This window comes from Purpureocillium takamizusanense, chromosome 5, assembly GCF_022605165.1.
Source record: "Purpureocillium takamizusanense chromosome 5, complete sequence".
Lineage (NCBI taxonomy): Eukaryota > Fungi > Ascomycota > Sordariomycetes > Hypocreales > Ophiocordycipitaceae > Purpureocillium > Purpureocillium takamizusanense.
In genome coordinates, this window is record NC_063072.1 from 1,843,101 (window position 1) to 1,866,492 (window position 23,392).

Here is a 23,392-nt window from a genome sequence, read left to right on the forward strand (position 1 = left end):
CGGCGGCGGCCCTGCAGAAACGAGAAACACACAGGCATGGAAAAGCGCCGACGTCATCATGGGCGGCGGCGGCGGTGCGTTGCAGCCCTGGCATGCATTCTGGCTGGGGTCCTTGGAGGGCGTGCGTTGCGTTGCGTTGCGTCCCGAGCGGGTGCGACAAAAACCCTGCAGAGAGGCATTTGCTTGCTGCATCGGGGTGGCACGTATGTGAAACGCCCGTGTCAAGACGAGTGAGTGAGAAACAGAGAAAACATTGCCTCAGCTTGCGTGTTGGTTGGTTGAATGGTCGGACGAATCGTTGGTTCATGAGCGCCTCTGCCGCGGCGAGGCCGTCCGCGCGCTTCTCGTAAAGTGCCTCATCGGGAGGGGGGCACACTGTACTCCGTATATCCGTATCGCCTTTGCTTCGTTGGTATGGAGGAAACGCATCATCATCCTCTTGCTCGTCTGCCAGCCGCCTAGCCCAGCTGCCCCAAGTTCGGGCGTCGCCGGCTCTCGTCATCCGCACCGATGCGATGTGACGCGGGTGAGATGGCTGGCTGGCTGGCTGGCTGCCGCCAAACCCGTTGGCTGCTCTCAGCGAAACCCGTTCCATCGACAGTCCTTGCAGTCTTCGAACGGCGGCGGCGGCACCCGAAAGGAGCGTTTTAGTACGCAAAACCAAACATGGGAGGCCCATGCAGGCAGCGGCGGCGGCGGCGGGGCCGCGGGCGCGGTGGCCTAAAAACGCAGCCCAGAGCTCGGTGAAGCGGGCGCCCGCGGAGCGATCATTGCCCATCCATACCTTTTGCCTCGCCTCGCCTCGCCTCGCCTCGCATTGCCTTGCCTGACAGAGTACAGTACAGTACATACAGTACAGTATAGGCTGTATTAGTACCTAGCGGTGAATACCAGGCCCGGCAGCAACAGAGGTACTACCTAGTACTAAGCCAACTTTGGTGGTATTACACATATACCTGTCTGAGCTTTCTTTCCCTCCTCCTCTGGGAGAACAAAAAGCACCGCACGCCCTGATCGGCCTTGTCTCCCCTCCAGGCCGACTGCGCGCTGCATCTTTTGTCATCTTGTTTTGCTCCTTCTCACGCGGTCTTTCCTCCGGTGCCTGCGACTCCTCCACGAATCTGGTTTTCCTGCGCTGCTGCTGCCGCTGCTGCCGCTTTCTTCGACATCCACGCTCACCGTTCCTCGACCTCTATCCCGCGGCGGCGCATCGAAGGGATACCAACCAAGAAAAAAACCTCTCCCTCCACGCCCCTCACCTCATCAACAAATACCTCCCCCCCACGCCTCCAAGCGTCGAAGCAACGAGCAACCCTAAGGTCACCATGTTCGGCGGTCGCAAGTTCTCGGTGAACCGCCACACTGGCGTGCCGAAGCCGCTGATGCGTCGTTTCAGCGGCGTCGAGCCATCGGCCAACGGTGAGTGGCACCCAACGTATTTTTTTTTCTTGCCCCCCCAGGCTTTGAAAGTTGGAACCCCTGGGGTCATGGGGGCAGGGGAGAGAAAGCTTTGCAGGCTTGTGCGGATGCTGCGCGCGATGTGCCTGGCTGGAGTCGCGGTGAGACTGCAGCGGAAGGAGCTGCAACTGCCTTGCCATCCGGGCGGGTTACTACCCCTCCATCCCACCAAACACCGGGCAGAGCCGTACTTTTGGTAGTTGCAGCGCGGGCAGGTCTTGGCCGCAGTGCGTCGGGCTGTCTCGCCGCGCCACGACACCCCCCCCCCCGCAGCGCCTGCAGCTGCCGCGCGCAGCCCGTACAAGTTGACACTTCGCGAATGGGCCGTGTGCAAAAGGCCGTGGACGCTGACAGGGCTCTCTCCGTCTTCCAGAGATCCAATCCAAGATCCATCGCCAGTTTCGAAACGCCCACGAGGGCCATCTGCCGCACGCCGGCCTCGACGCGAGCCGATCCTCGACGGGCGTCGTCTGGTGCACCGAGCGCGCCTCAGAGTATGGCTTCCTCGAGGAGCCCGATGCCTGGGCCAACCTGGGCCAAGGCGCTCCCGAGGTCGAGGACGACATCTCGGGGTGCTTCAAGCGGCCCTCGACCATTGACATCTCCGTCGCCGCCCGCGAGTACGGCCCCACGGCCGGCATCCGGCCCCTGAGGGAGGCCGTTGCCAAGCTATACAACGAGTCGCACCGCAAAGGCAAGGACAGCCTGTACACGTGGGAGAACGTGGCCATTGTCCCTGGTGGCCGAGCGGGCCTGATCCGCATCGCCGCCGTCCTGGGCAACTCATATCTGAGTTTCTTCCTGCCCGACTACACGGCGTACAACGAGATGCTGAGTCTCTTCAAGAACGTGCGTCTTGTTTGATGCCGGTCCGGCGTGGAAATTGGAGGATGTCGAGCTGACGTGGAGAGCGATGCAGTTTGCGGCCATCCCGGTGCCCCTGAATGAGGAGGACGGCTACCACATCCACCCCGACAAGATCGCCGAGGAAATCGCCCGCGGCACCTCGGTCATCCTGACCTCGAACCCGAGAAACCCTACCGGCAGGGTCGTCGCGAACCCCGAACTCGCCGAGATCCAGGACATTTGCCGCGGCCGCGCCACCTTCATCAGCGACGAGTTCTACTCTGGCTACAACTACACGAGCAATTGCGACGGCACCACCATCTCCGCGGCCGAGAACGTCGAGGATGTGGACGAGGACGACGTGCTCATCATTGATGGGCTCACCAAGCGCTTCAGGCTGCCGGGCTGGAGAATTGCGTGGATCCTGGGTCCCAAGGAGTACATTAGCGCGTGAGTCGTCTCGTTGATGGATCGATCGGGTTGCGTAAATGTGCGGCGCAGCTGACGGTGTTGTCATCTAGCATCGGCTCGTGCGGAAGCTACCTCGATGGCGGTGCATGCCATGCCTTCCAAGAGGCGGCCATTCCGATGCTGGATCCCACGCTCGTGCAGAACGAGATGGTGCACCTGCAGCGCCACTTCCGCGTAAGTCGTCAACGCGCACATGCCACGCGCTCATGGCCCTTACTGACAGACGGGCTCTGTAGGACAAGCGTGACTTTGTCGTCCGACGCCTGCGCGAGATGGGCTTCGTCATCAAATACGTGCCCGACTCGACGTTTTACCTGTGAGTGCCTGCTGCCAAGTGTGTGTGTGTGGGCGCGTCGTCCTGGGAGCTGACGCTCTGTTTGTAGCTGGCTCAACCTGGAGGGCCTGCCCGATAGCATCTCGGATGGCCTCAACTTTTTCCAGGCGTGTCTGGAGGAAAAGGTGATTGTGGTGCCTGGAATCTTCTTCGACCTGAACCCGTCGCGTCGCCGTGACCTCTTTGACAGCCCCTGCCACCACTTTGTACGCTTTTCATACGGGCCGAGAATGGACGTGCTGCGTATGGGCCTGGACGGCATCGAACGTGTCGTGAACAAGTGAGTTTTGGTTGTCATACATGACGTCTGCATCGGGGACGCTTGGACTAACAATGTATGGCAGGCACAGAAAGTCGAATTAGTTTAGGACGAGGGAGGCTGTGGTGAAAGTATGTTTTGCCCAGAGGTTGTTTGAGCCACTTGTGCGCAGCATTTGAGAGAGTTTGGGCTGGGGCGCTTAGAGGTTGCATCGCAGAAATATGTGATGGAGATGGTTGAGTTAGTTTTGGCTCTCGTGATGGGTCCAAGTCTGTCATGTGTTGTCCCTGGGCCTCTTGTTTCGTACACCAAGGCTGTGCGTGAAGTGTATTCGGTAACATGGGCAAGGCACGCCCAACGATCGCCCATGCAGTATAGTGTTTGTCCATGTGTATCGTGGCGAGGCGGTTCCCCGGAGCCGCTGCGATGGCCACGCATGCGTTTGATTCCACATTACAGGTTAGAGCAACGACAAACGGGAACATGATACACAGATGATCCTGATGGCCGAAAGGGAGGCCGAATTAGCCGCGGCCGAAGCCTTGCCCGATGCTTCGGTCGCCCGGCCACCCAACCCGCCGCCCCCTTTTGGTTGGGGCGTAACAGCAGTCGCCCGGACTTTTGACGGTTCAAAAAGGGGGCAAAACAAGTGCAGGATTAGGAAGGATGATGAGTCTGGGGTCGACTTTGATTTGACCGAGGTCTGTTATCTGAGGGGGCTGTATGTGTGTGTGTGTGTGTGTAATGCACGTATCACGACTAACATACAGTATACAGGTAGGACTCAGGAGGAGGCACGGGTGTAACTACGAGGCAGTCTGCCAAGGCAGACGGCGTGTGACGCGCTGAGGGCGTGTGGCAGACGGTGGAGGGGGCTGTAGAGGGGCGGCGGTGTGGCGGTGGTCGCTCAGCTTGCAAGGTTAGGTACTTTGCACGAGGTACAGAATAGGTGCGTTGTAATGTACTAGAGGCAGTTGCGCGCTGCAAGCAGACGGACCCCGGGGTGGCCCAGCGGAGAGCCGATGTGGCTGTGCCAGGGGCGCTGCATTTCTCCCGGGGATGCACACGTGCGGGCTATCTCTGCGAAGCGCCGCTGTAGAGGTAGACCTGCATTAGTCCCCTGTTGCAATGTACCTGGTGAAAAAGCCCTACGTACCACTGTATCGAGCGCGTCGCCGAGACATGTCCGACTAATCTATCTACTTTGTGTTAGAGCCTCGCGATGCACAGGTGATGATGCTTTGACCGTCATGGCGCATTTTGAATCTACCTTGCAGGGGGCTTACGGAACGGGGTCGGGCGGGCCAAGCCGACCAAGATGCTTCGTTGTTTATAAAAGTGTTGCGGTCTCGCAACCAGCCTGGCTTGTTGTTGTTGACCTTCATGCTGATGAAGGAGAGACAAGCAAAGATAAAAACAACAGAACATCAACAACAAGACCTACAGCTACGAGGAGTGAACCATCCCGCGACGGCAAGCCTGTTGCGCAACAACAACAACAACAACATTGTTGAACCCCTCAAGATTAAAAGAAGAATCAGAAAGGAAAGGAAAAGAGAAACAGGGCAGATCATCAGCCGCCGAGACTACAGACCACCCTCTGAACAAACAAACAAACAAACAAACAAACAAACACCATGGAGAAGCTCCTCAGCCTGTCCCATCGCCTGTCCCGCTCCGGCGACAAGCGGTCACGGCGAACAGGGACCGACCGCGGCGCCCGATGCGCTTCCTTTGGACGGCCGCACGGCGCTGCGCTCGCGCCTCAACAAGCTCCAGGTAAGAAACCAAAACCCCACGAGTTGGCTTCTCGCACAGTAAGAGACGATGTCATAACTGACATGTATGGGAAAACGCACAGCGCGCTGTCGTGGTGCTGCCACCGAGACGCCCCCTCCGGCTTACACGCCGACGGCATCACCATCATCACCACAAACACCACCAGCAACGGCATCGTCCTCACCACCTGCGTATTCCGCCGCCGCCGACTACACGATGGACGACATGACGCAGGACGGAACCGCCACCAACGACGACCCGCACTACCTGCTCTACCTCTTCGACACCGTCTTCCTCATCGACGACTCCACGTCGATGCTCGGCCCGCGGTGGCGCGAGGTCAGGTCGGCGCTGCGCCAGATCACGCCCGTGTGCACGAGCCACGACGACGACGGCATCGACATTCACTTTATGAACCACCGCAGCAGCAGCAGCGGCGGCTTCTCCTCCTCCTTCGAAAACGCATCGTCTCAGAGAGTCGGTGGCGGTGGTGGCAGCAGGGCGCCCGGCGGCTACTACAACGTGACGGACCCGTGCGCCGTCGACGCCCTCTTCCGCGGCCTGCGCCCCTGCGGGCCGACGCACACGCGCGGCCGCATCGAGGACATTCTCGACCCGTACTTTGCGCAGCTCGAGCGCGCCGACGACGTGCGCGACGTGCGGCCCCTCAACCTCATTGTCATTACCGACGGCATGCCGGGCCCCTGGAGTCCCCCATCATCACTACCGCCGCGATATCACCATCATCATCATCATTATCATGGTCACCAGCAGTATCAGCAGCAGTATCCGTATCAGCATCAGCAGGGCGAGGAAGATGACGAAGAAGACAGCGTCATGCACAACCCGCACCTCCCCGGCCCCGCCATCGCCCGCTACGCCCGCCGCCTCGACGCCCTCGGCGCCCCCGCGTGGCAGGTGGGCGTGCAGTTCGTGCAGGTGGGCGACGACGCGGGCGCCACGGCGGCGCTGCGCGGGCTCGACGACGGGCTCGCGGCCCGGCACGGCGTGCGCGACATGGTGGACACGCTCAAGTACGGCGACGACGACTACAAGACGCTCACGGCGGGGGAGATCCTCAAGGTCGTGCTCGGCGCCGTGAACAAGCGGCTGGACAACGTGGCGAGCGGGAGCGACTGCGGGGGTCGGAGGTCGCCGCTTTCTTTCACTTCTTCTTCTGCTTCTCCTTCTTCTCCTGCTTCGACTAGAAGGCGGCGGGGGCTGTGATTTACTTGAGAGACTTGGCGGGTTCCAACGTTTTTGTTTTGGGGGGGTCTTTTTGATATGGGGAGAGCGGGCACGAGTATGAGTTCCAAGGGACTCGAAGCTCAGACAGTCGATTTCGTTGACGCGGGTCATGACAGCCCCTAGGTTTGGATCTGTGTGGGCAGACATACATACATAGATGGGCGTCTTCACAGTCGACATGGGGGGAATCTCCTAACAGCTGCCAGAACAAAAAAACCGCTCCTCACATGGATGAGCACAAAATGTACAAGTACTGATCAATATTATTCTGTCGACCTGGTAAAAAGCTCCTCAAGTCGCAGCTACCTTTCGCGTCTTTGGTGACGTCTCTGCCCGTGTCCGTCTCTGCAGGCACTCTGAAAGACCGAGCACACAAATCCCATTCCCGCCTCACTGCGTGAGACTTATCGTCGAGAACCGGACCGCACGAGGTTTCGCGCAAGCTTCCTCGAAGAACCTCGACTCTCTGCCCTCAGTACCGCGCTCATTTCTTCCGCTCTTTCCTCTCACGCCCTCCATCCGTCCATGTCCAGCCCGACGCCTACGCAACATGCGCTGCAGGCAAGGACGGCTGCCTGCATGTGCCCCTGATTAATAGCGCCGCGGCCAGGCTGCGTGGGTAGCCTGCTGGCCCCAGTTGCAAAAAAAGAGAAAAAAGTATAGTGGTTTGCCGATGGGACTGGAGTCGAAAAGGCTCCTACCTATATGTCTGTGTTGTTGTTATATAGTATGTTCGATGGTGATGCGCACGCGTATGCCTTGTCGTGGCATCGAGTGTTTCTGCTTCGGGACATGCGGCCCGAATACCAAAGAAAAAAGAAAGAGAAATGGAGGGAGGAAGTAGAGATCACCAGAGTCAAGAGTCCACGGCCTCCTCTCCCCTGCCTGGGCGTGACTCCTCATCTCGAACCTGAAAGCAGCTGCTCCAAGGCTCACTCACCCACCCCCTGGGTGGCTGTCTGCTCTCCAAATGCCATGCGTGTCCAAGCAAAGGCACACACGAAAAGGAAAAGGAAGAAGAAGTAGAAAGAGGGAGGCGCATCGACGAAACAAGGCAAAGCCCGCCATCGAGCTCCGCCACCAACTCGACTCCGGCCGGGGGCCCGGCAGAGCAAGCCGTTCTGTTCCTCTCCGACGCACACATAGGCCACCCCCCAACGCCTACTGCATACAAAACACGTCCGCCAGCGCGATAGAGTGCGCCGAGATGCCCGCGCCCGTGTCGTTGCGGCACGTGATGATGGGCGTCGTGACGAGCGCGACGCGGAAGTGCTGCGCCTGCAGCTCCGCCGGGTCCGTGTGCGGCCAGATGGGCAGCATGCTCTGCGACAAGAAGCGGCTGCTGATCTCGGGGAACCGAAAGTCAAACGTCAGACGGCTCGTCAGGATCTTGGCCGACAGGTCCCACGCCGACTCGGCCACTGCGGCGAGGTCGCGGCGCGCCTCCTCCGCCGCCACCGCTGCTGCTGCTGCCGCCGCCATGGCCGCCGTCTTGGTGTTGGTGTTGCTGATACCGCCGCCATTACCGCCGCCGCCGCCGCTGATGTTGCTGTTGCCCTTGTGGTTCATGAGCGGCTGCAGCGACGCGTACAGCGAGCGCGTCGTCTCCGAGACGCGCGACTGGTGGCACGACGTGCCTTGTTCGTTCCTGAGAACCTGCCCGATGAGGACCGCCTGCCGGTTGAGCAGGGGCTGGCGCGTCGCCGATGGCTGACCTATGCATATCACTGCCGTCAGAAACAGGAACAAAAACAACCCATCGGGTGCGGATGGAGGGGAACAAGAACAAAAAAAGAAACGTACCTGCCGTGGCCTCAAGCTCGTGGCTCAGCTCCATCAGCTCGCACGTCGTCTTGCTGTCCGACCCGGCCCACGCGCCCGGCACCCACACGCGGTTGACGACGTAGTCGATGACGAGGCGCGTCACGACGCACGCCTTGGAGTTTTCGTTGCGCAGGTGGAACTCGAGGTACGACGCTGCCTCCGAGTCGGACAGCGGGCGGTACGTGGTCAGCAGCGTGTGCCAGAGGCTCGTCCCTGCCAGTTGCGCGATGGGACCGCGCTCCGCGTCCGAGGCGTGGCGCTCGACAAACGTGCGGATCTTGGCGTAAAAGTCCATGATGTCCTCGTTCCACGCCGTCACCATCTGCGGCGTCAGCTGGATGGGCGCCGAAGGGCTGCGGTTGCCGCGTGACACGGGGGCAAACGACTCGGCCGGGGACTCGGCCTTTGCAGAGGGCATGATGCTCTCCGACGCGCGGCCGTATCGGTTGCCGCCGCCGCCGCGTCCTGCAGACGTAGGTGTCATGGCCTGGAACTGCGAGCGGTGGCCAAACGCGCTGCCAGGCCGAGCGATGGCCGCACCCTGGGCCTGAGGCTGAGGCTGAGACTGAGACTGAGCCGCGGCGAAGCCCGTCGAGGGGTAGAACTCGGGCGCTGTAGGGCGGTATCGCGGGAGCGGCTGGAAGTTGCCGGTTCCGGGCCTGGTGGGAGGCGAAAACGACGAGCCGCCCACGTTGCTGCTGCTCGTGTTGATGCCGCCGCCGCCCGAGACGGCGCGGTAGACTTGTTGTCCCATGGTCCAGGGGGCCAAGCGGCGCTCCTGGGAGAACGCCGAAGGGCCACGCGGGGGCATCACTTGTTGAGGCTGCTGATAGGGGGCGGCTCCGAACCTAGGCGGCGCGTGAACCGGGGGCGAGCGAGCCATGGGCTGAAACGCCGTGGCCGGCCGGAGCGGAAGGTCGCCAAAGGTCGAGCGACTGCCCAGTCCCAGGCCTTGGGTCTGGCTCTCGAAGGCGCCGGCCGTGGAATCGTCCTCTTCCTCCTTGATAGGGGACGTGGTTCTCTGAGTCCATGCAGTCCGGGCAGACGCTGGAGAGAACATGGAGCTGGCGAGGGATGCGTTGCTCGTCTCCTCGGTCCGCGTGGGAGTCTTTGAAAAGAGCCTTCTTTCGATGGCATCGATGCACGACGCCAGAGTCTGTGTTTTCATGTGAGTCCCAAGAGCGTTGTGATTGTTGTTGTAGGCACTGGAGCTGCCACCCGGCTGCCTCACCTTGATCAGCTCAGCCTGCGACGGGCCAGTCTGCCAGGCAGTTCTCATCGTCTCCTTGAGGGCCTTGACCTCCGTCATGAGCTCCTCGAGCACCGCCCCCGTCTCCTTGGCGCCGGCCTCGGCCTGCTCGCACTTGTTCTTCTCCGCCGCGAGCTCCGCCGTCAGCTGGCTGATGGTCTGCGCTTGATCGTCTGTCTTGGCCCCCGCGAGGTTGGCCGCGATGCTGATGCGCGCGATGGCCTTGTCCGTGTCTTCCTGGTCCAGGCTCAAGGTCACCACCGCCTCGACGAGCTGCGCCGTCTCCTGGTTGACGAGCGTGCCGACCTCGCCGATCTGCGCGGCCAGCGCGGCCGGCTCCACGCCCGCCGGCGCGGAGCTCACAATGGCCTTTTGCACGGCCGCGAGAATCTGCTGGATTCGCTGGCAATTTTCAAACGCGGGCTACATTGGAAGCGGTTGTGTCAGCCATGTGGCCCATAGTCACAAACATGTGTAAGGGGTCAAGAAACATCCCGAGAGAGGAGACAAGGGGCCGCGGCTCTCAGGGCAGTCAACTTACGTGCTTCTCGGCCATCTGGCGGAGTTTGGCGGCGCGAGCAGGGCCCGCGAGGGGAGTCGAAAAGTCCACCGTCAGCATGTTGCTGTCCGCGGTGGTGGCGGTCTGGTCTGGCGTCTGAAGACTCGCCGAGGATGATCCCCGAAGTCGAACGCCGTTGTCGGTCCGCTTGGCCGACGAGGCGCTCGTGTCGTCCGCCGTATTGGACATGACGCCAGAGAGAAAGAGGGAGGAAGACAAAAGCCCCGGGCACGGCTGAGACTGAAAAGGTTGTCGTCGTAAGTCCCCGCGTGTGCCGAGAAGAATCGACGGAACAAAAAACGGTCAGGCACAACGACAGGTTGTCCCGATGAAACGGCCCTGAAGCTCGCGTCAGTACCCAGTCGCCTATCGTTTGATGGCGATGAACGTGTTGAATGGGGTGTTGAAGATCCTGGACAGTGGGAGGGGGAGTTTGTGTTGGAGAAGAGGCGAAGAGGGCTCGGTGAGCCCTGGTGTCACGACACGGAAGCCTTTTTGGAAGCCCTCGAGAGGAACGAAGAGTGAAGCCTGCAAGCCGAGAGACTGACCTTTGTAGAGCTTAACGAGACAAAGGGGCCGAAACTTGTAGCTTCGTCTCGCGCGCGATTCTTCTCAACACGCGGTATACTTGTTGATCACTTCTCTCCTGGGATAGGTGTTTGGGGCGTGAGGGATGAGGGAGAAACCAAAGCGTGATCAAGCGCAAACGAACGAGAGAGGCGGTAGGGCGCGGAAGAAGGGCCGCCTACCCTCTCCCCGGGCCGCACAGCAGAGGCTGGCCTAAGAAAGGCTGCCGCTCGCAGCTGCGAGCTCCACGGGGCCGTCACCCGCCCGCCCGCCCGTCGCCATGGAGAGCCACCCTGCTGCTCCCGCTCTCCTCATTTGCCTGAGCAAGGAGCCGACGACCCCCATTTGTGTGAACAACTGCGCGCGCAGACCGAACTGGCCACTCTTTCACTGAGCTCGCGCAGTGCCACAAACATCAGGTGAATACGAGAACGAACCATCCTGTGAATCAGAGCCACACAATCGAAAGCGAGAGCGGCGTTTGCAGTGAAACGGCGGCCTGACGATCCGCTCTGCCATATCACCGGCGCCTGACCCCTGGCCCTCGCATGCCTGTGGGCAAGATGTGAGCCCTCTGAAAATCCTCTTGTTAAGAGTAGAGACGAGTACACTTGGGCGACCTATGGCGACCTGGGGAAGCCATCAGGCGTTCTGTGAATCGTGGTGTCTAGAGACCGCCGGCCGCGCAGGTCTGACATGCCGTGAACGAAAGCTCGTATGCTACAGCCACTTCAGAGACGGTCCGCAACGCAGGAGGGGATGCCTACCGTAATATCGCGTTCCGACAGTCACCCCACGCGTGCTCGACGCCACTTATACCTTTGTCACCGACAATCACCGTGATGTACGACGCACGATCATTGCCAAGGGCCAGTTGTGCACTATGTACTTTTGACATTCATTTCCTTTGGAAAATTACCCTAGTCGTCGGGCATCCAAGCCTACGCCCTACCCATGTACCCTGGAAAGCAAAATTCCCCTCCTCGGCCAACGGAAGAGGCTCACTCCTGTGTGTTCGTACAGACATCAGTGTGATCACTATGTGACCTTGTCACATGGCGAAGAGCCGGATTCGTTTGGCGGTGAGCTTGACGAGACTCCAAACCCAGCCAGATCCTGGATCGTGTAGTGCATATTGGTACGGCGGTTCCGATCATTGCGTGCTCGGTTGTCGACTTGGGTCAATACGTCGCTGGACAACCACTTAATTGGAGGAATGGCCTCCTTTCAAAATTCCACCATGAGATGGTAGCAAATGGGTATCAAGGTCGTGGCATCTGAGAAAAGCAATGTTAAAATCTCAGCCACAGACGACCAAGTGTTGGCGGGTTGAGCGTCGCACAAACGAAAGGAAATTTGGGTATCAAACATAGCACGCAGGGCCAGACCAATTTGTATCTGGGCGTACTGCACGCGGAGCACTTAGTCAAGACTCTGCAATAGTGGATTGGACGCTACAAACCTGTCGAAAACCTAGATGGAGCCGAAAACGGTTCTCCCCATTGTCAATGAGTTCATCAAGATTAGACGGCTCGGGCGCGAGAGAAGATGCTGCTGTAAATGGCATCAACGACGGGGGATGCGTTGATCATGCGACCTCCGAAGTAGCGTCCGTTGAGGCCCTTGATGGCGTTCTCGCCGCCTTGGACCTTGTCGAACTTGAGGTAAACTTCGCCGGGTGTGTTTCGGTCGACGGCAATGTGCACGACGCGACCATACTTGGCCTCGCACTCAGTCTTGACGTCCTCTTCGAGTTCCTGTATGAAGTTCTCGTCTTGCTCCCTGGAGTCACCGTCAGCGCTGCTTACCAGTGGAGGGGAGTAGAAATGCAACTACTTACTCGGCCGGGTCGTACATGTTTCGCAAAACGATGCACCGGCTCGCCGTGTTGACGTTGACCGGCAAGGGCTTCACGTCGACACGGGGCTTCGCAGCCTGGGCATCGTCTTTGCCACCGGCGGGCTCTTCGGTCCTGGCAAGCTTTCTCATCAACGCGTCTCGACTGTAGTTGTTGAAGTTCACCCCTGCGACATCGGTGTCGTCCAGCGCGCTGCCACCACCGTTTCGGTCATCACGACCGCCGGCGCGGTCGAACCCTGCGGTCGGACCGCGGCCGCCTGCACCAGAAAAGGCGGAGCCCTGGAAATTTCCATTGGGGCCGTGGTTTCTTGCGTCAGCACCTGCACCGGAGCGTTCATTGCCCAGGCCAACACGGATGGGACGACCGGCGAGCTCGAAATTGTTCATCTTATCCATTGCGTCTCGCGCGTTCTCCGCATCCTTGTACCTAACGAGCATGAGTTAGCCTCTCGTCACGTCTAACGCCAGGTACGTGGGGTCATCCTTACTGCACAAAGCCATAACCCTTGCTGCGACCGTTCTCGTCCATCAGCAGCTGGGCAAAGTCGAGTTCGCCAAACGGTTCAAAGACCGCCTCGAGATCTTCCTGCGTAACATTGAAGTGGATGTTTCCAATATACAGGCGGTGGAAGGGGGCAGAGCTAGATTGACCGCTGTCGTCTGGCTTCTTGACTTGACGGTTCTTCTCTGCTTCAGTGACCCTTACAATGATGGGGATGTTTTCAAGGGGTCGGCCAGTGAGTTGAAGAGCCTTTTGAACGGTCTCTACATCCTTGAACTCAACATAGCCAACACTGATGGGCAGTGTGTCAGCACGGGATGTGGGAGATTTTGATGAAGGGAGGGGGGGAGGGGGGGAGGCGGACCCTTTGGATCTTCCGCTGACGCGATCTTTGACGATCTGCGCCTCGATGACTGGGCCGGCGTTCTCCTCAAAAAACTCCTTGAGCTTATGGGTTCGAACACGGTTTGCGAGTTGCTGAACAAAGACGGTGCGGCAGTCACGCTCTTCGTCGTTGGGGGGAGGCGTGTGGGAGCGGCGCTCTTCACGTCCTCGGCCGTGGTCCGCGGGGCGGCGGTCAGAGCGGTCATATCGGTCACGTCGGTCGTATCGATCACGACGGTCGCGGCGGTCGCGTTCATCTCGATAGTGGTGGCGGCGAGGGGAGCGAGAACGGGAACGGCCGCGTCCTCCACGGTAGTAGTCTCCGTCGCGTCGGCTGTGGCTGTTGTAGTCGCGGCGACCATCTCGGCTGCTTCGATTTCCGTGGCGGCTGCTGTTGCTACCAGTGTCGCTGCGGGCGGCGTCATCGCGGCGGTGGCGGTGGCGGTCGTGGTTGTCGTCGCGGTGGCGGTCGGTGCCACGGTCGGAGCCGTGTTTCTTGTCCTCTCCAGCATGGCTTTCATTTTGCATCGCCAGCTTCTTCTCGTTGGCCTCCTTCTCCGTGGCGGCCAGTAAGGCCTCGACGTCCAGACTCGACATCGTGCTGGCAGTTGGCAACAATCTGCTCTGGGGATCAACGACGGTGAGCGACGTCAACAGCGCACAAGAATTTGGAAGGGATTCGATCCAGGGGACGATGTGGAGAGAGCTTTCACAGCGGGAGTAGTGTGACGATCAGGAAGCCCAAGAACTCCGATGGATGAATGTGGAGGTCTGCGGGAGAGGGGGAGCGAGGCTGCGTTTGCAAGACGGTTGACTGGCTGGGTCTTGTTGGAGGCAGGTGTGGAGCAGGGTGCTCAGAAAATCTTGGACGTCTTTGGAAGACCGGGGTGCGGTGCGCCAGTCACGTGAGCTGTGATTGCTGCCCAGCTGCCAACACCCATCCGGCCGTCTGCAAGCGGTGGAGTCTGCAGTGTGATGGACTGCTCGCAGTTGTCTAACGCGCTGGGCGTTTAGCAGCCGTTCAATGCCGCTGCGTTACCCGGATACTGTACGAAGGTAGCAAGCGCGTAGTAACAGACCCAGCATGGCACAGCAATGTATGACGGCCACCAAATCCTTACAGGTGAAGCGAAGAGTAGACTTTCTTATTATTAGTGCTTTAGTACATGTTCCTCAAACGGAAACATCCAGTCTCCATTAATAGTTTCCCCTCGATACCTGTCTTCCGTCGTCATACGTTAGGTACGTGATGCACTTTTCTGGTATCGTCCCATTGCTTTCGTTCGTTTGTCGCTCAACAATAGTCCAAACGAGTAACCTAAACTCCATCGAATCCATATTCAATTACACAAACGACAGGCGTGAATAAAAAAGGCCATGTGCAAAAGGCGACCCAAGTCGGGCTGCTTATTTGGTCTTAGTGAGAGGCTGCAGCTCTGTGCCAAAAATTGTGTCCCAGAACTTGCTGGTGACGCCAAAGCCGAGCTCGTAGTCGAGGAAGTGATGCTGAAGGTGGTACTTCTTGAGTTGCTTGTACCATAGGGGGAGATTCTCGTGGTGCAGGAAGTAATGCGTCAGGTCGTAGCAGATGTAGCCAAAGATGCCGCCACAGTACACGGCCGTGCCTGCGTACCAGTTGTACGCAAAGACGAACTGAGCCAGCTTCCAGAAGGGAGTGGCGAGCACAACAAAAAGCACAGGCGGCATGACTAGGCGGTACTTATCCATGGGCAAATAGTGATGGATGCCGTGGAGCAAGAAGTGCGCGGTAATGCCGACCCTATTGTCGGGGAGATAGCTGCAGGCCATGTTAGCTCACTCTCGCGACTCAATACGCTAATGCATTTTAACTCACTCATCGAGGTGGAAGAGGAATCGGTGCATGCAGTATTCGATAAACGTCCACAGGAACACACCGAAAACCCAGTGAGCGGCGGTAATGGCAGGACGCTCGAAGCCTTGGTTTGCCAGGTAGAGGCCGTAGCCGACGCACGGCAGCCAGATAGTGGGCACCATCCACCATGGAGTCTTGGTGAGCGGCTCGAGGAAGTTTCCAAACAATGGGGCCGAGTCGCCGCCCTTGTAATGTCGCGGGCGATGGACTTGATCCAAGTAAAACTCTTTGCTGAAGCCGCCGTTCCAGATCTGGAGAAATAGTGGCCGGTTGAGATCCAAAAACTTGTGCTTCTTGTAGTCCTGGGAGATGTCCGTTTCCTTGCTCAAGTCCTCTTCACAGGACATACCAGTTCGAGGGTGAATATAGGTTGCGGACGTTCCGGTAGCCGTGGAGCCATTCAACGTGCCGTTGGCCTCGGCCTTGGGATGCGCGGAGCCGTTGGAGCCCACAGCTTTTTCCGGGACCACGAAGCCGACTAATGAGTCGTCCAAAACATCGTAAGCCGCCTCCGAATGAGGATGGGAAGTCGGGTCCTTTAAGATTTCCTCGACATCCTTGCCAGCATACTCGAGCAGCAAGTCGCCACCGCCGGGATGAACGTCGACAAAGTCCGTCACATCATAGACCTTGGTGCCGATGGTAACAAAGCACGAGGCGGCGGACGCGTGCGATTCCACCTCGGCGCGAGTAAATGTCGGCAGCGTTCGGGACGGCATTGCGATATGTCGAGAAGTTCGGAAGGGTCGGCGATGTGGTTGGCAGGGGGGCAGAAACGGCCCGGCGCGAACAAGGACAGGAAGAGGCTCAAAGGGCGACGCTCACACCACCAGGTAGGAGCGAAAGGGGATAGCAGCGACAGTGGCCCTTTTAGAGCGCCAGCAGACAGACAGTCGCTATATCGTAGGGCAGTCTCGAGGCGTAGGATGACGATGCATCGTTGATCAGGAGATGTCGCAGTCGAAGGGTTTTTAATGAGCCTGCTGACCTAGCGCGTCCTTAGTGGCCGGAGGCCCCTAAAAGTCCGGGACTGGAGCGGAAGCCGCTTGCCGTCCAGGAGGAAGTGGGCTCACTTTCCACTGGGCCCCACTGTCGTCCGCCGTCTGGGGCTTGCGCTGGCAGCGTGGCACTGTCGGAAGCGTCGGGCGAAGCCGAGGCCTGGTTGGCGCATATGGCCAGGCTGAAGGAGAGCGAGAGAAGCAGGTGATGAGTGGGAGCCCCTTCAATGGACGACGGCCCCCCGACGAAAAAAGTTATGGTTCGCTCTGCCGCCTATCCCTGTCGTTGGTTGATCTAACTACGAAGTTCGCGCAATGGTCGGCAAATCCCCTTTTTGGCTCCGCCGTGGCGTCCTGTCGCGACTTGCTTCACTGTGTGAGACGAACAACAGATGTTTCGAAGAGCTGCCCGTCTCCGTAGGAGTGAGGAGGGGATGGATCATGCATGTGTCACAGGCTGCCGCCAAGACGAGCAGCCAGGCGTAAGAGGCACGGACCAGAGGATGAAGCTTGGCTGATGCGACTGGCAGCAAACAAAGGCAAGTGGGAAAGCGCCGAGGAAAGGGTGCTGTAGGTGCAGAGCTACATGTCATAGTCGCCCGCCGGTGGCAAACTTGCGATCGACCGAGGTGGGATACAAGAGGTGACGACACCATTGAATGCACAAGGTTAGCAAGGGAGCGCGGCCGAGGCGGCATCGCACGGGCACACACCTCGTTCTGGTACCTGAAGTTAGTTGCCAACTTTAGTGCCTCGTAGGTTCAGAGGTACAGTTCTACGAGGAATAAAACAGCTGAGCTGGGCGTCGCGGCCCCTGCTGGAAATGGAGCTGGAGGGGTCGATGGTGGCGGGGCACGCGCGCTGACGACAGTGCTCTATCATCTCAGCAAACCCGCCCGCTACATCCATACATCAAAGTGAGTTTCTGGAACTCGCACCAACCACCCAGCTGCTCTCCTCACCGCACAACTCGCAGCGTCTTTCACAGACTCGTTTGTGCAAAGCCCCCGGTGGCACACCAAGCCCGACTCATTCGTTGACTCTGTGCACCTCCAACATCCCCTCCGTCCCGAGCCCGTGCCGACACAATGTCGTCATTACCGCTGCCGCGGGGCAGTTGGCTCCTCGTGCTCTGCGTCTGCCTCGTCGTACTGCCAGGCAAGGCCGCCGCCTTTGGTGCCGGAAACATCCCCTCCATCGCACAAGTGCGTGCTGCAGACCTTCGTCCCTCCTCAAAGAATCCATTGCTGATGACGAGCGGCAGGTCGAGGGCCACAACTGGCGCCATGGAGGTACGGGTCGCCAACGGGGGGGCTGTGCGGGCTAATGCGAGGTTATACTGACAAGCGGCAGACATCGAGGATATGCTTGCCAGCCTCGCCTTCCTCCACGGGAAGAAGTGGAGTTCGATGCTCATTAAGCGCACGTACTTTGGCAACTGGCTGCGCGACTACTCGCAGGCCGTCGACGTGGGCAGCTTGAAGGGCGTCAATGCCGCCACCATTCGCATTTTGGTAAGACGACATACCTGGCCACGCCTGTAATTGCTTCGGCTAAGTCGATCCAAGGTCTGGGTCCTTTCTTTCATGGCATTTGGCTATGCCACGGACGAGTTCGAAGTCAACGAGGAACGCCTCGGCTGCTACCGCCCCGAAGAGCACATCGACAACCCCAAGGGCTACGCAGATGGCCTTGATGCGCGCAAGTTCGACCCGCGCCTCCGCGGCCCCGTCGATCCCGTGGAGACAGAAGTCGATCTCAAGACCGGCATGAAGAATTACATCGCCAACGAGACGGGCCACTGGGCTACCAGCGCAGGCTACCTCCGGTTCAGCTTTGCTCGTAGCATCCACTTCGGCCGACTGTACACCTGCGGCGCGCAGGGCAAGGGCAAGGATGAGAACCTGTGCGAGGCTCTTCGGTGCCTGGGCCAAGCTCTGCACTGCATGGAGGATTTTGGTGCCCACAGCAACTACTGCGAGCTTGCCCTCCGCGAGCTCGGATACCATAACGTGTTCCCACACTGCGGCACGCAGGCGGAGATTAACATCCACGGCAAGAGACTGTACCCCATCGTCACGGGCACGTTCGGCGCGGTCGACTTTTTGCACTCGGTCATCGGCGAGGCCAATGATCACTTCACCCAGTCCGAGGTTGACGAGGTCGACGTCGCGCTCAAGAATGCGGAGGCGGCCCGTGGCGGCGGCGGCTCCAGCTCCAGGGGTCTCTTTGACGGCTCGGGACCCGGCGACTTCATCTCCCTCATATCCAAGCTTCCAGACGTTGGCTCCGGGTATGCCGATCAGGCAAGGAGCCTGAAGGCTGCCTCGGAGGCTCAGGAACGAGAGAACCAGGAGCGCAGCCGCGCGGGAGATAACGTCAACCTCGTCCCCGGCATGAGCCCCAACTTCGACCCAGTCAAGACCGCGGGTCAGATTTACCCCATTCTCCAGTTCAGAGACAAGATCGTCAAGGCGATCAGCAGGGGCATATCCAAGGTCCCGGGTCTCGAGAAGCTCATTGAGCACATCAGCGAGACGCTCACGGCCTTTGTCCTGGGCCTCCTTGCGCCCTTTATCCGACCCATCATCAACCAGGTCTCCAAGGTCCTGAAGGACGGGTCCTCGGGCGTCATCAGCGCGAGCTCCAACTCGCAGCTGGAGCCGTGGGACAACCCGCGCTGCTCCGACCCGACGCATTCCATGCTGTCCAAGGACCACTTCACCAACATCCTGAACTCTTGCGCCGGTCGCGTGGCCACCACGATTCTTCAGTATGCTGTGCCGTAAGTCGATAATCTCCCTCCAGCTGCGTACAGGATTTGTTCTGACCCTCCCCCTCCAGACGCGTTCTCTTTGCGTGGGAAAACCCCAACGTCCCCGTTGACGAGGTGGTCAACGACGTTCTTCGCGCGTTCCACCACCCCGCTCTCCGCGACGAGAGCATCGAGATCCAGCGGGATATGTTCAAGACGGTCAGGATGTGGGCCGATGAGCACCCTCGCCGCAACCAGCTGGACCAGCTCCTGTCGTCCGAGTCGGTCAAGAAGGGCAAGAACCACGTCCTCAGCCAGCAGAACAAGGGCGGTGCCGGTGGCCACGGCGCCGGCGGCCATTCGCACGGCCCATGGGAGTCTCTGAGCCAGCTCGGCCACGGGAAAGTGTCCGGGTCTCTGTGGTCGCAGGTCCGCACGCGCGATCTCGACTCCATGGAGGGCCGCGACGGAGACGCCTCGGCCAACTACATGTCCTCGTCGCCCGCGCCTCCCTCCAGCCAGCGGCCGACTCAGCCGAGCTATGGACAAGGAGAGAGCGCATCGTACATGTCCCAGAGCGGCAACCTGCAGCCCGGTCCGCCAGGCGGCTATTCCGGCCCTTCACCTCAGCCTAGTCAGTATTATGGTGGAGGAGGAGGGGGCGGCGGCGGCCCCGGCTACAATCAGCCCCCTCCTCCGGGACCGTCTCAAGGATACGGTGGCCCAGCTCCCGGGGGCCAGTGGGCGCCTTCGGGCCCGCCGCCGCCGCCGCAAGGGTACGGCGGTCCGGGGTACGGAGGCCCCGAGTACGGCGGGCCTCGGCCGACGGGGCAGTATCCCCCCTACCAGCAGGGTCCTCCTCAGCAGCAGCCGCCACCCTCATGGGGCACGTACCCCGGACAACAACGCTACTGAGATGCGGATGGCAAGGCATGGCGCTTGGTGGAGATGGCGGTAACTTAAGGTGGGACTTGCAGGCTGATGGGCACGCGCGCCATCAACGACTGTCGTGAGGGCTTGACGAAAAGGAAAATTTGGCTATGTGTAGAGTCCTTGGCTACAGGAAGGCACGGGTTTTAGCCTGGAAAGTAAAGAAGAGGAAAAGGGAAAAAAATAAAGCAGCAAGGCTTTTTTGCATATGCTTGTCGTCTTGTCTATTCTCGTGGGACTGGGCTCTCTACCTGGCCAGCCGGCATGTCTGTACGCTATGTAGCTTCATTATGCAAGTCGTCAAAGAAGAAGAAAAGACTTCTTCCTCCCTCCCGTTTCGTAGTGTCACCCCCGCCCCGATCCCCTCTAGTGTTTTCCCTTTTTTGGGTGAACAAGGCTCTATACCGCCGTGGTCTCTAGTATACAGGGAGGAAGGGTTCCTCCTGGACGCTCGTCCACCGGACAGGGAGATATATGAGTGTGCGTGTGCGTATGTGTGTGGAAGTGGAAGTAAGCCAAATTCTCTCGTGTCATTCGTCGTGTCGTGTCATCCTTCCGGCCGCCATCCGCCAGAGAAGAAAAGAAAGAAGGGAGGAAAATCTCGTGTACAGGTTACCACCCCGGCGGACCCGCGCGCGGGGTGCGTTTTACCGCTTGCCCCGGCGCGGATCCTGGGCCTCGGCGCGGCGAATGTCGCGAATCTCCTTTGTGCCCAGGCTGCCGAGGCCGCCCTCGGAGCGGCGCTCCCAGCCGCCGAGGCGGACGACCTGGCAGGTGGCGTTGTCGCCGTCCCTCGACACCTCGGTGGCGTAGTCGACGACGCGGCGGGCGCCCTCGTCGGGCGTCTTGGCCTCCTTGACCACGTCGACAATCTCCTGGTCGCTGAGGGTGCCCGACACGCCGTCGCTCATGAGGACGAGGAAGGAGTACTGCGCGGGGCCCATGTCGACGCGCGTGATCTCGGGCTCGGCCGAGACGCCGATGCGCTTGCTGCGGATGTCGCCAAAGGCGCGGCTGTTGGCCAGCCCCGCGATGCGCTCCTCGCCGAAGCTGTCGCCCGACACCATGGAGCCCGCGGGCGCGTACCGGCGGAGGCGCCTACTCTCCGTGGGCGTCGTGGGGTGGTGGTCCGAGGTCAGGGGCTGGGGCAGGCCGGTGGCCGTGTCGCAGAGGAGGATGCGGCTGTCGCCCACGTGCGCGACGAGCAGCGTCGACTGCGCGCCTGGGTGCCAAAAGGGCGCGGGGGTTGGCGTCGAGATGAGGGCCACCGAGGCCGTCGAGCCGCCCTTGAAGCGCGTCGCGCCCCCAATGTTGTGGCCGGACGGCGTCGCATGCGGGGCCCCGAGGATCTCGTCGTCGTTAACGGGCATGTCCGAGTCGTCGGGGTCGACCTTTCTCGCCTGAGCCGAGACGAAGTCCAGATCGGCGCGCAGGAACGCATACGCGATGCTCGACTCAGCGGATATGGGCGCCTCGTCGCCAGGCTCGCCCTGGGTGGCGAAATGCTCCGGGTTGAAGCGCCTAAAGTAGCCCCCGATGGTGGTCGCGTACGCCTTGACGAGATCTCGTTCCAGTTGAATGGCCTTGGCGGTGTCCTGCACCTCGGCCGGCTCCGACTCGGCACTAGCGAGCGGCTTGCCGTGTTCGACGTCGCCCACCGAGCCGTTGTCGTGGTCGGGTACTTGCATGTCCTGCTTCACTTCTTCGGGACCCTTCATGTCCACCGAGCTGAGAGCACGACCTTTGGAGACTCCGACCCTTGCGCGAGCCGTGGCAGGCCCGCTCTGTTCACGGCCTGGCTTCGTCTTGCGCAAGCTGCTCTGTAGGCCAAAGTTCTTGGCTGCCTCCTCAATGTACCCATGCAGCTCGTCGCGGAGGAAATGCGCGCACTGGGTGCCGCCGTGGCCGTCGAAGACGCCAAAGTAGAAGATCTGAGGGTCACCTGACGCGCTGCTCGCGGGGGTGGCCTCGCCGGGCTTTTTCTTGACGCTCATGGGAGCCCTCCTGGCGAAGGCGGGGACGGCGATGATGCCAGCCTGGTCGGCGTCTTCGTTGTAGGGCCGACTGCCACGGGCTGAGTGGGAGCCGAAGTGGTGCTTGGCCCGCCGCAAAGGTATCCTGACCACGGTGAGGTCTCTGCCAGGCATGTTGGGCAGCGCCACGGCGGGCGACGAGCCCGGATCGGGCGTATGAGGCATCGAGGCGTCGCGGGGCAGCTTATGGCCCGGGCCGGCCGAGTTGTGCGCATCCGGGTGAAGCGACGACGACGGGAGGTGGGTGACGAAGTAGGTGTGGAAGCACTGACGTGCTGCTGCTGGTTGCGCGGGGGCTTGCGTGTGTGTTTGCGCAAAGTGTCGTGGCCCGGCGGACACGACGGCCTGGACAGGGGAACGGCCGACCCGATGTGTTCGCCGGGGGGCGGCGGCGGCGGGGTGCGACGAGGCCAGAGTCCGTCTCGTGACGACATCTCCGAGCTGTTGGTGGGCGGCAGCGTCATCGCTCGCGGGCTGAGACCGACGCGAGGCTCCTACCAGGGCAGGAGGAGATAGCGCGAGTATCGCATCATAGGAGGAGAGTCGAGCAGCCGCTCTCGAGGCGTTTCGACCGGCCGTCTGGGCGACGGAGGACGACGCCATTGTCGCTCGGAGGCAGGGCTGGGAGCTTGGCTGTGGCGTGCTGGCGTCTCAGCATCCCCAACGGAGTAGGAGAGCGAGTTGTTTTCGAGGCGTGCGGTCCATGAAACGTGGTGCTGGCAGCTCGCGCAAACCTGACGCGCGTGAATGTCTGAGTATGGGGAGGGGAGTGGTGATGAGGAGGAGGAGGGGGAAATCCCAAGATGCGGCCCCGGCCGGGTACCGGCGGCTTTTGATCCCAGTCGAGTAGTCGGTTGCTAAGAGCGCGCTCAGACGGCCGTCGGCGGAGGACAAAGAGAGGTCTGGTCTGGTCAGGAACGAGGGTTGCTGTGCGGGATGATGAGATGAAAGAAAAAGCGACAAAGCAAAGCAGCACAGGCAGAGACAAGAGTGACACCGGAGCGGCATGGCAGACTGGATGGGACTTTGTCTGGTGGCAGATACCTTTACGCCAGAAGCTCCGCCGCTCGGGCCAATCGGGCGACCTAGGTGAGCCAGGCAAGGCACCAGCCAGACTTCTGCAGCGCTAGAGGAGGGGCGCCTGGCTTAGCACCTAGGATAGTCGTATTTTATTAGTTCTCGTTATATATATATTATCCTAGCTACCTCGACTAGATATATCCTATTAATCTTGCTATATTAATAGTTCTAACCTTAAACTAAAGTATATTACTATTATTAGCTTATTGAACCTATATTATACGTTAATAAAAAAGCTCGCTATAAGACTACCTCTCTTTAACCCTTAAAAAAAGCGAGTATTAATATAATATAATATCGGACTTAAGCTTAATAATTTACTTATTTACCTCTTTAAGCTATTTAACTAAATAGCCCTATCT

At 59.9% G+C, this 23,392-nt stretch overlaps 7 protein-coding genes across 10 annotated transcripts; 3 read left to right on the plus strand and 4 right to left on the minus strand.

Annotated features, from left to right (window-relative positions):
- Positions 1–418: 418 nt before the first annotated feature.
- On the plus strand, positions 419–3,717 carry JDV02_006130 (uncharacterized protein). 2 transcript variants are annotated; one of them, XM_047987486.1, is made up of 7 exons: positions 419–1,419; positions 1,832–2,307; positions 2,378–2,754; positions 2,826–2,949; positions 3,012–3,091; positions 3,159–3,389; positions 3,454–3,717. In XM_047987486.1, exons 1-7 carry the CDS (start codon positions 1,326–1,328, stop codon positions 3,470–3,472), a joined length of 1,401 nt encoding a protein of 466 aa, XP_047843471.1. In that variant the 5' UTR covers positions 419–1,325; the 3' UTR covers positions 3,473–3,717. The 2 variants fall into 2 exon arrangements, with proteins under 2 accessions (XP_047843471.1, XP_047843472.1); XM_047987487.1 differs by having other exon boundaries at positions 2,826–3,389.
- A 780-nt stretch (positions 3,718–4,497) lies between these two features.
- Positions 4,498–6,676, plus strand: JDV02_006131 (uncharacterized protein). The gene is made up of 2 exons (XM_047987488.1): positions 4,498–5,147; positions 5,230–6,676. Exons 1-2 carry the CDS (start codon positions 5,006–5,008, stop codon positions 6,372–6,374), a joined length of 1,287 nt encoding a protein of 428 aa, XP_047843473.1. The 5' UTR covers positions 4,498–5,005; the 3' UTR covers positions 6,375–6,676.
- Positions 6,646–10,591, minus strand: JDV02_006132 (uncharacterized protein). Its single transcript, XM_047987489.1, has 4 exons — positions 10,576–10,591; positions 10,010–10,366; positions 8,199–9,891; positions 6,646–8,110 (listed from the first exon to the last, which is right to left on the minus strand). Exons 2-4 carry the CDS (start codon positions 10,214–10,216, stop codon positions 7,557–7,559), a joined length of 2,454 nt encoding a protein of 817 aa, XP_047843474.1. The 5' UTR covers positions 10,217–10,366; positions 10,576–10,591; the 3' UTR covers positions 6,646–7,556.
- An 869-nt stretch (positions 10,592–11,460) lies between these two features.
- Positions 11,461–14,169, minus strand: rsd1 (Phosphatidylinositol-3-phosphatase SAC1). 2 transcript variants are annotated; one of them, XM_047987491.1, is made up of 5 exons: positions 13,321–14,169; positions 12,943–13,248; positions 12,435–12,881; positions 12,057–12,376; positions 11,461–11,871 (listed from the first exon to the last, which is right to left on the minus strand). In XM_047987491.1, the coding sequence occupies exons 1-4, from the start codon at positions 13,935–13,937 to the stop codon at positions 12,118–12,120; spliced, it is 1,629 nt and encodes a 542-aa protein (XP_047843476.1). In that variant the 5' UTR covers positions 13,938–14,169; the 3' UTR covers positions 11,461–11,871; positions 12,057–12,117. The 2 variants fall into 2 exon arrangements, with proteins under 2 accessions (XP_047843476.1, XP_047843475.1); XM_047987490.1 differs by having other exon boundaries at positions 11,461–12,881.
- Positions 14,170–14,469: 300 nt separating this feature from the next.
- Positions 14,470–16,819, minus strand: SCS7_2 (4-hydroxysphinganine ceramide fatty acyl 2-hydroxylase). Its single transcript, XM_047987492.1, has 2 exons — positions 15,196–16,819; positions 14,470–15,138 (listed from the first exon to the last, which is right to left on the minus strand). The coding sequence occupies exons 1-2, from the start codon at positions 15,951–15,953 to the stop codon at positions 14,748–14,750; spliced, it is 1,149 nt and encodes a 382-aa protein (XP_047843477.1). The 5' UTR covers positions 15,954–16,819; the 3' UTR covers positions 14,470–14,747.
- Positions 16,511–20,252, plus strand: JDV02_006135 (uncharacterized protein). Of its 2 annotated transcripts, XM_047987493.1 has the most exons (4): positions 17,163–17,437; positions 17,497–17,524; positions 17,586–17,746; positions 17,801–20,252. In XM_047987493.1, exons 1-4 carry the CDS (start codon positions 17,321–17,323, stop codon positions 19,019–19,021), a joined length of 1,527 nt encoding a protein of 508 aa, XP_047843478.1. In that variant the 5' UTR covers positions 17,163–17,320; the 3' UTR covers positions 19,022–20,252. The 2 variants fall into 2 exon arrangements, with proteins under 2 accessions (XP_047843479.1, XP_047843478.1); XM_047987494.1 differs by having other exon boundaries at positions 16,511–17,746; positions 17,801–19,017; positions 19,077–20,252.
- On the minus strand, positions 20,121–22,975 carry PTC6 (Protein phosphatase 2C 6). Its single transcript, XM_047987495.1, has one exon. The coding sequence runs from the start codon at positions 22,551–22,553 to the stop codon at positions 20,565–20,567; it is 1,989 nt and encodes a 662-aa protein (XP_047843480.1). The 5' UTR covers positions 22,554–22,975; the 3' UTR covers positions 20,121–20,564.
- Positions 22,976–23,392: the final 417 nt, after the last annotated feature.

What these genes read in the sequence shown, in the direction of transcription:
- JDV02_006130 (XM_047987486.1), top strand. Translation starts at nt 1,326, where the DNA reads ATGTTCGGCGGTCGCAAGTTCTCGGTGAACCGCCACACTGGCGTGCCG. An exon ending in CGTCGAGCCATCGGCCAACG is followed by an intron (nt 1,420 to 1,831) that starts GTGAGTGGCACC and finishes TCCGTCTTCCAG; the next exon opens with AGATCCAATCCAAGATCCAT. An exon ending in CCCAAGGAGTACATTAGCGC is followed by an intron (nt 2,755 to 2,825) that starts GTGAGTCGTCTC and finishes GTTGTCATCTAG; the next exon opens with CATCGGCTCGTGCGGAAGCT.
- JDV02_006131 (XM_047987488.1), top strand. Translation starts at nt 5,006, where the DNA reads ATGGAGAAGCTCCTCAGCCTGTCCCATCGCCTGTCCCGCTCCGGCGAC. An exon ending in CGCGCCTCAACAAGCTCCAG is followed by an intron (nt 5,148 to 5,229) that starts GTAAGAAACCAA and finishes GAAAACGCACAG; the next exon opens with CGCGCTGTCGTGGTGCTGCC.
- JDV02_006132 (XM_047987489.1), bottom strand. Translation starts at nt 10,216, where the DNA reads ATGTCCAATACGGCGGACGACACGAGCGCCTCGTCGGCCAAGCGGACC. An exon ending in GCCAGATGGCCGAGAAGCAC is followed by an intron (nt 9,892 to 10,009) that starts GTAAGTTGACTG and finishes CTTCCAATGTAG; the next exon opens with CCCGCGTTTGAAAATTGCCA. An exon ending in CGAGCTTGAGGCCACGGCAG is followed by an intron (nt 8,111 to 8,198) that starts GTACGTTTCTTT and finishes TGATATGCATAG; the next exon opens with GTCAGCCATCGGCGACGCGC.
- rsd1 (XM_047987491.1), bottom strand. Translation starts at nt 13,937, where the DNA reads ATGTCGAGTCTGGACGTCGAGGCCTTACTGGCCGCCACGGAGAAGGAG. An exon ending in GTCAGCGGAAGATCCAAAGG is followed by an intron (nt 13,249 to 13,320) that starts GTCCGCCTCCCC and finishes ACTGCCCATCAG; the next exon opens with TGTTGGCTATGTTGAGTTCA. An exon ending in AAGGGTTATGGCTTTGTGCA is followed by an intron (nt 12,882 to 12,942) that starts GTAAGGATGACC and finishes CATGCTCGTTAG; the next exon opens with GTACAAGGATGCGGAGAACG.
- SCS7_2 (XM_047987492.1), bottom strand. Translation starts at nt 15,953, where the DNA reads ATGCCGTCCCGAACGCTGCCGACATTTACTCGCGCCGAGGTGGAATCG. An exon ending in TTCCTCTTCCACCTCGATGA is followed by an intron (nt 15,139 to 15,195) that starts GTGAGTTAAAAT and finishes CATGGCCTGCAG; the next exon opens with CTATCTCCCCGACAATAGGG.
- JDV02_006135 (XM_047987494.1), top strand. Translation starts at nt 17,597, where the DNA reads ATGCTTGCCAGCCTCGCCTTCCTCCACGGGAAGAAGTGGAGTTCGATG. An exon ending in CCGCCACCATTCGCATTTTG is followed by an intron (nt 17,747 to 17,800) that starts GTAAGACGACAT and finishes AGTCGATCCAAG; the next exon opens with GTCTGGGTCCTTTCTTTCAT. An exon ending in ATTCTTCAGTATGCTGTGCC is followed by an intron (nt 19,018 to 19,076) that starts GTAAGTCGATAA and finishes CTCCCCCTCCAG; the next exon opens with ACGCGTTCTCTTTGCGTGGG.
- PTC6 (XM_047987495.1), bottom strand. Translation starts at nt 22,553, where the DNA reads ATGGCGTCGTCCTCCGTCGCCCAGACGGCCGGTCGAAACGCCTCGAGA.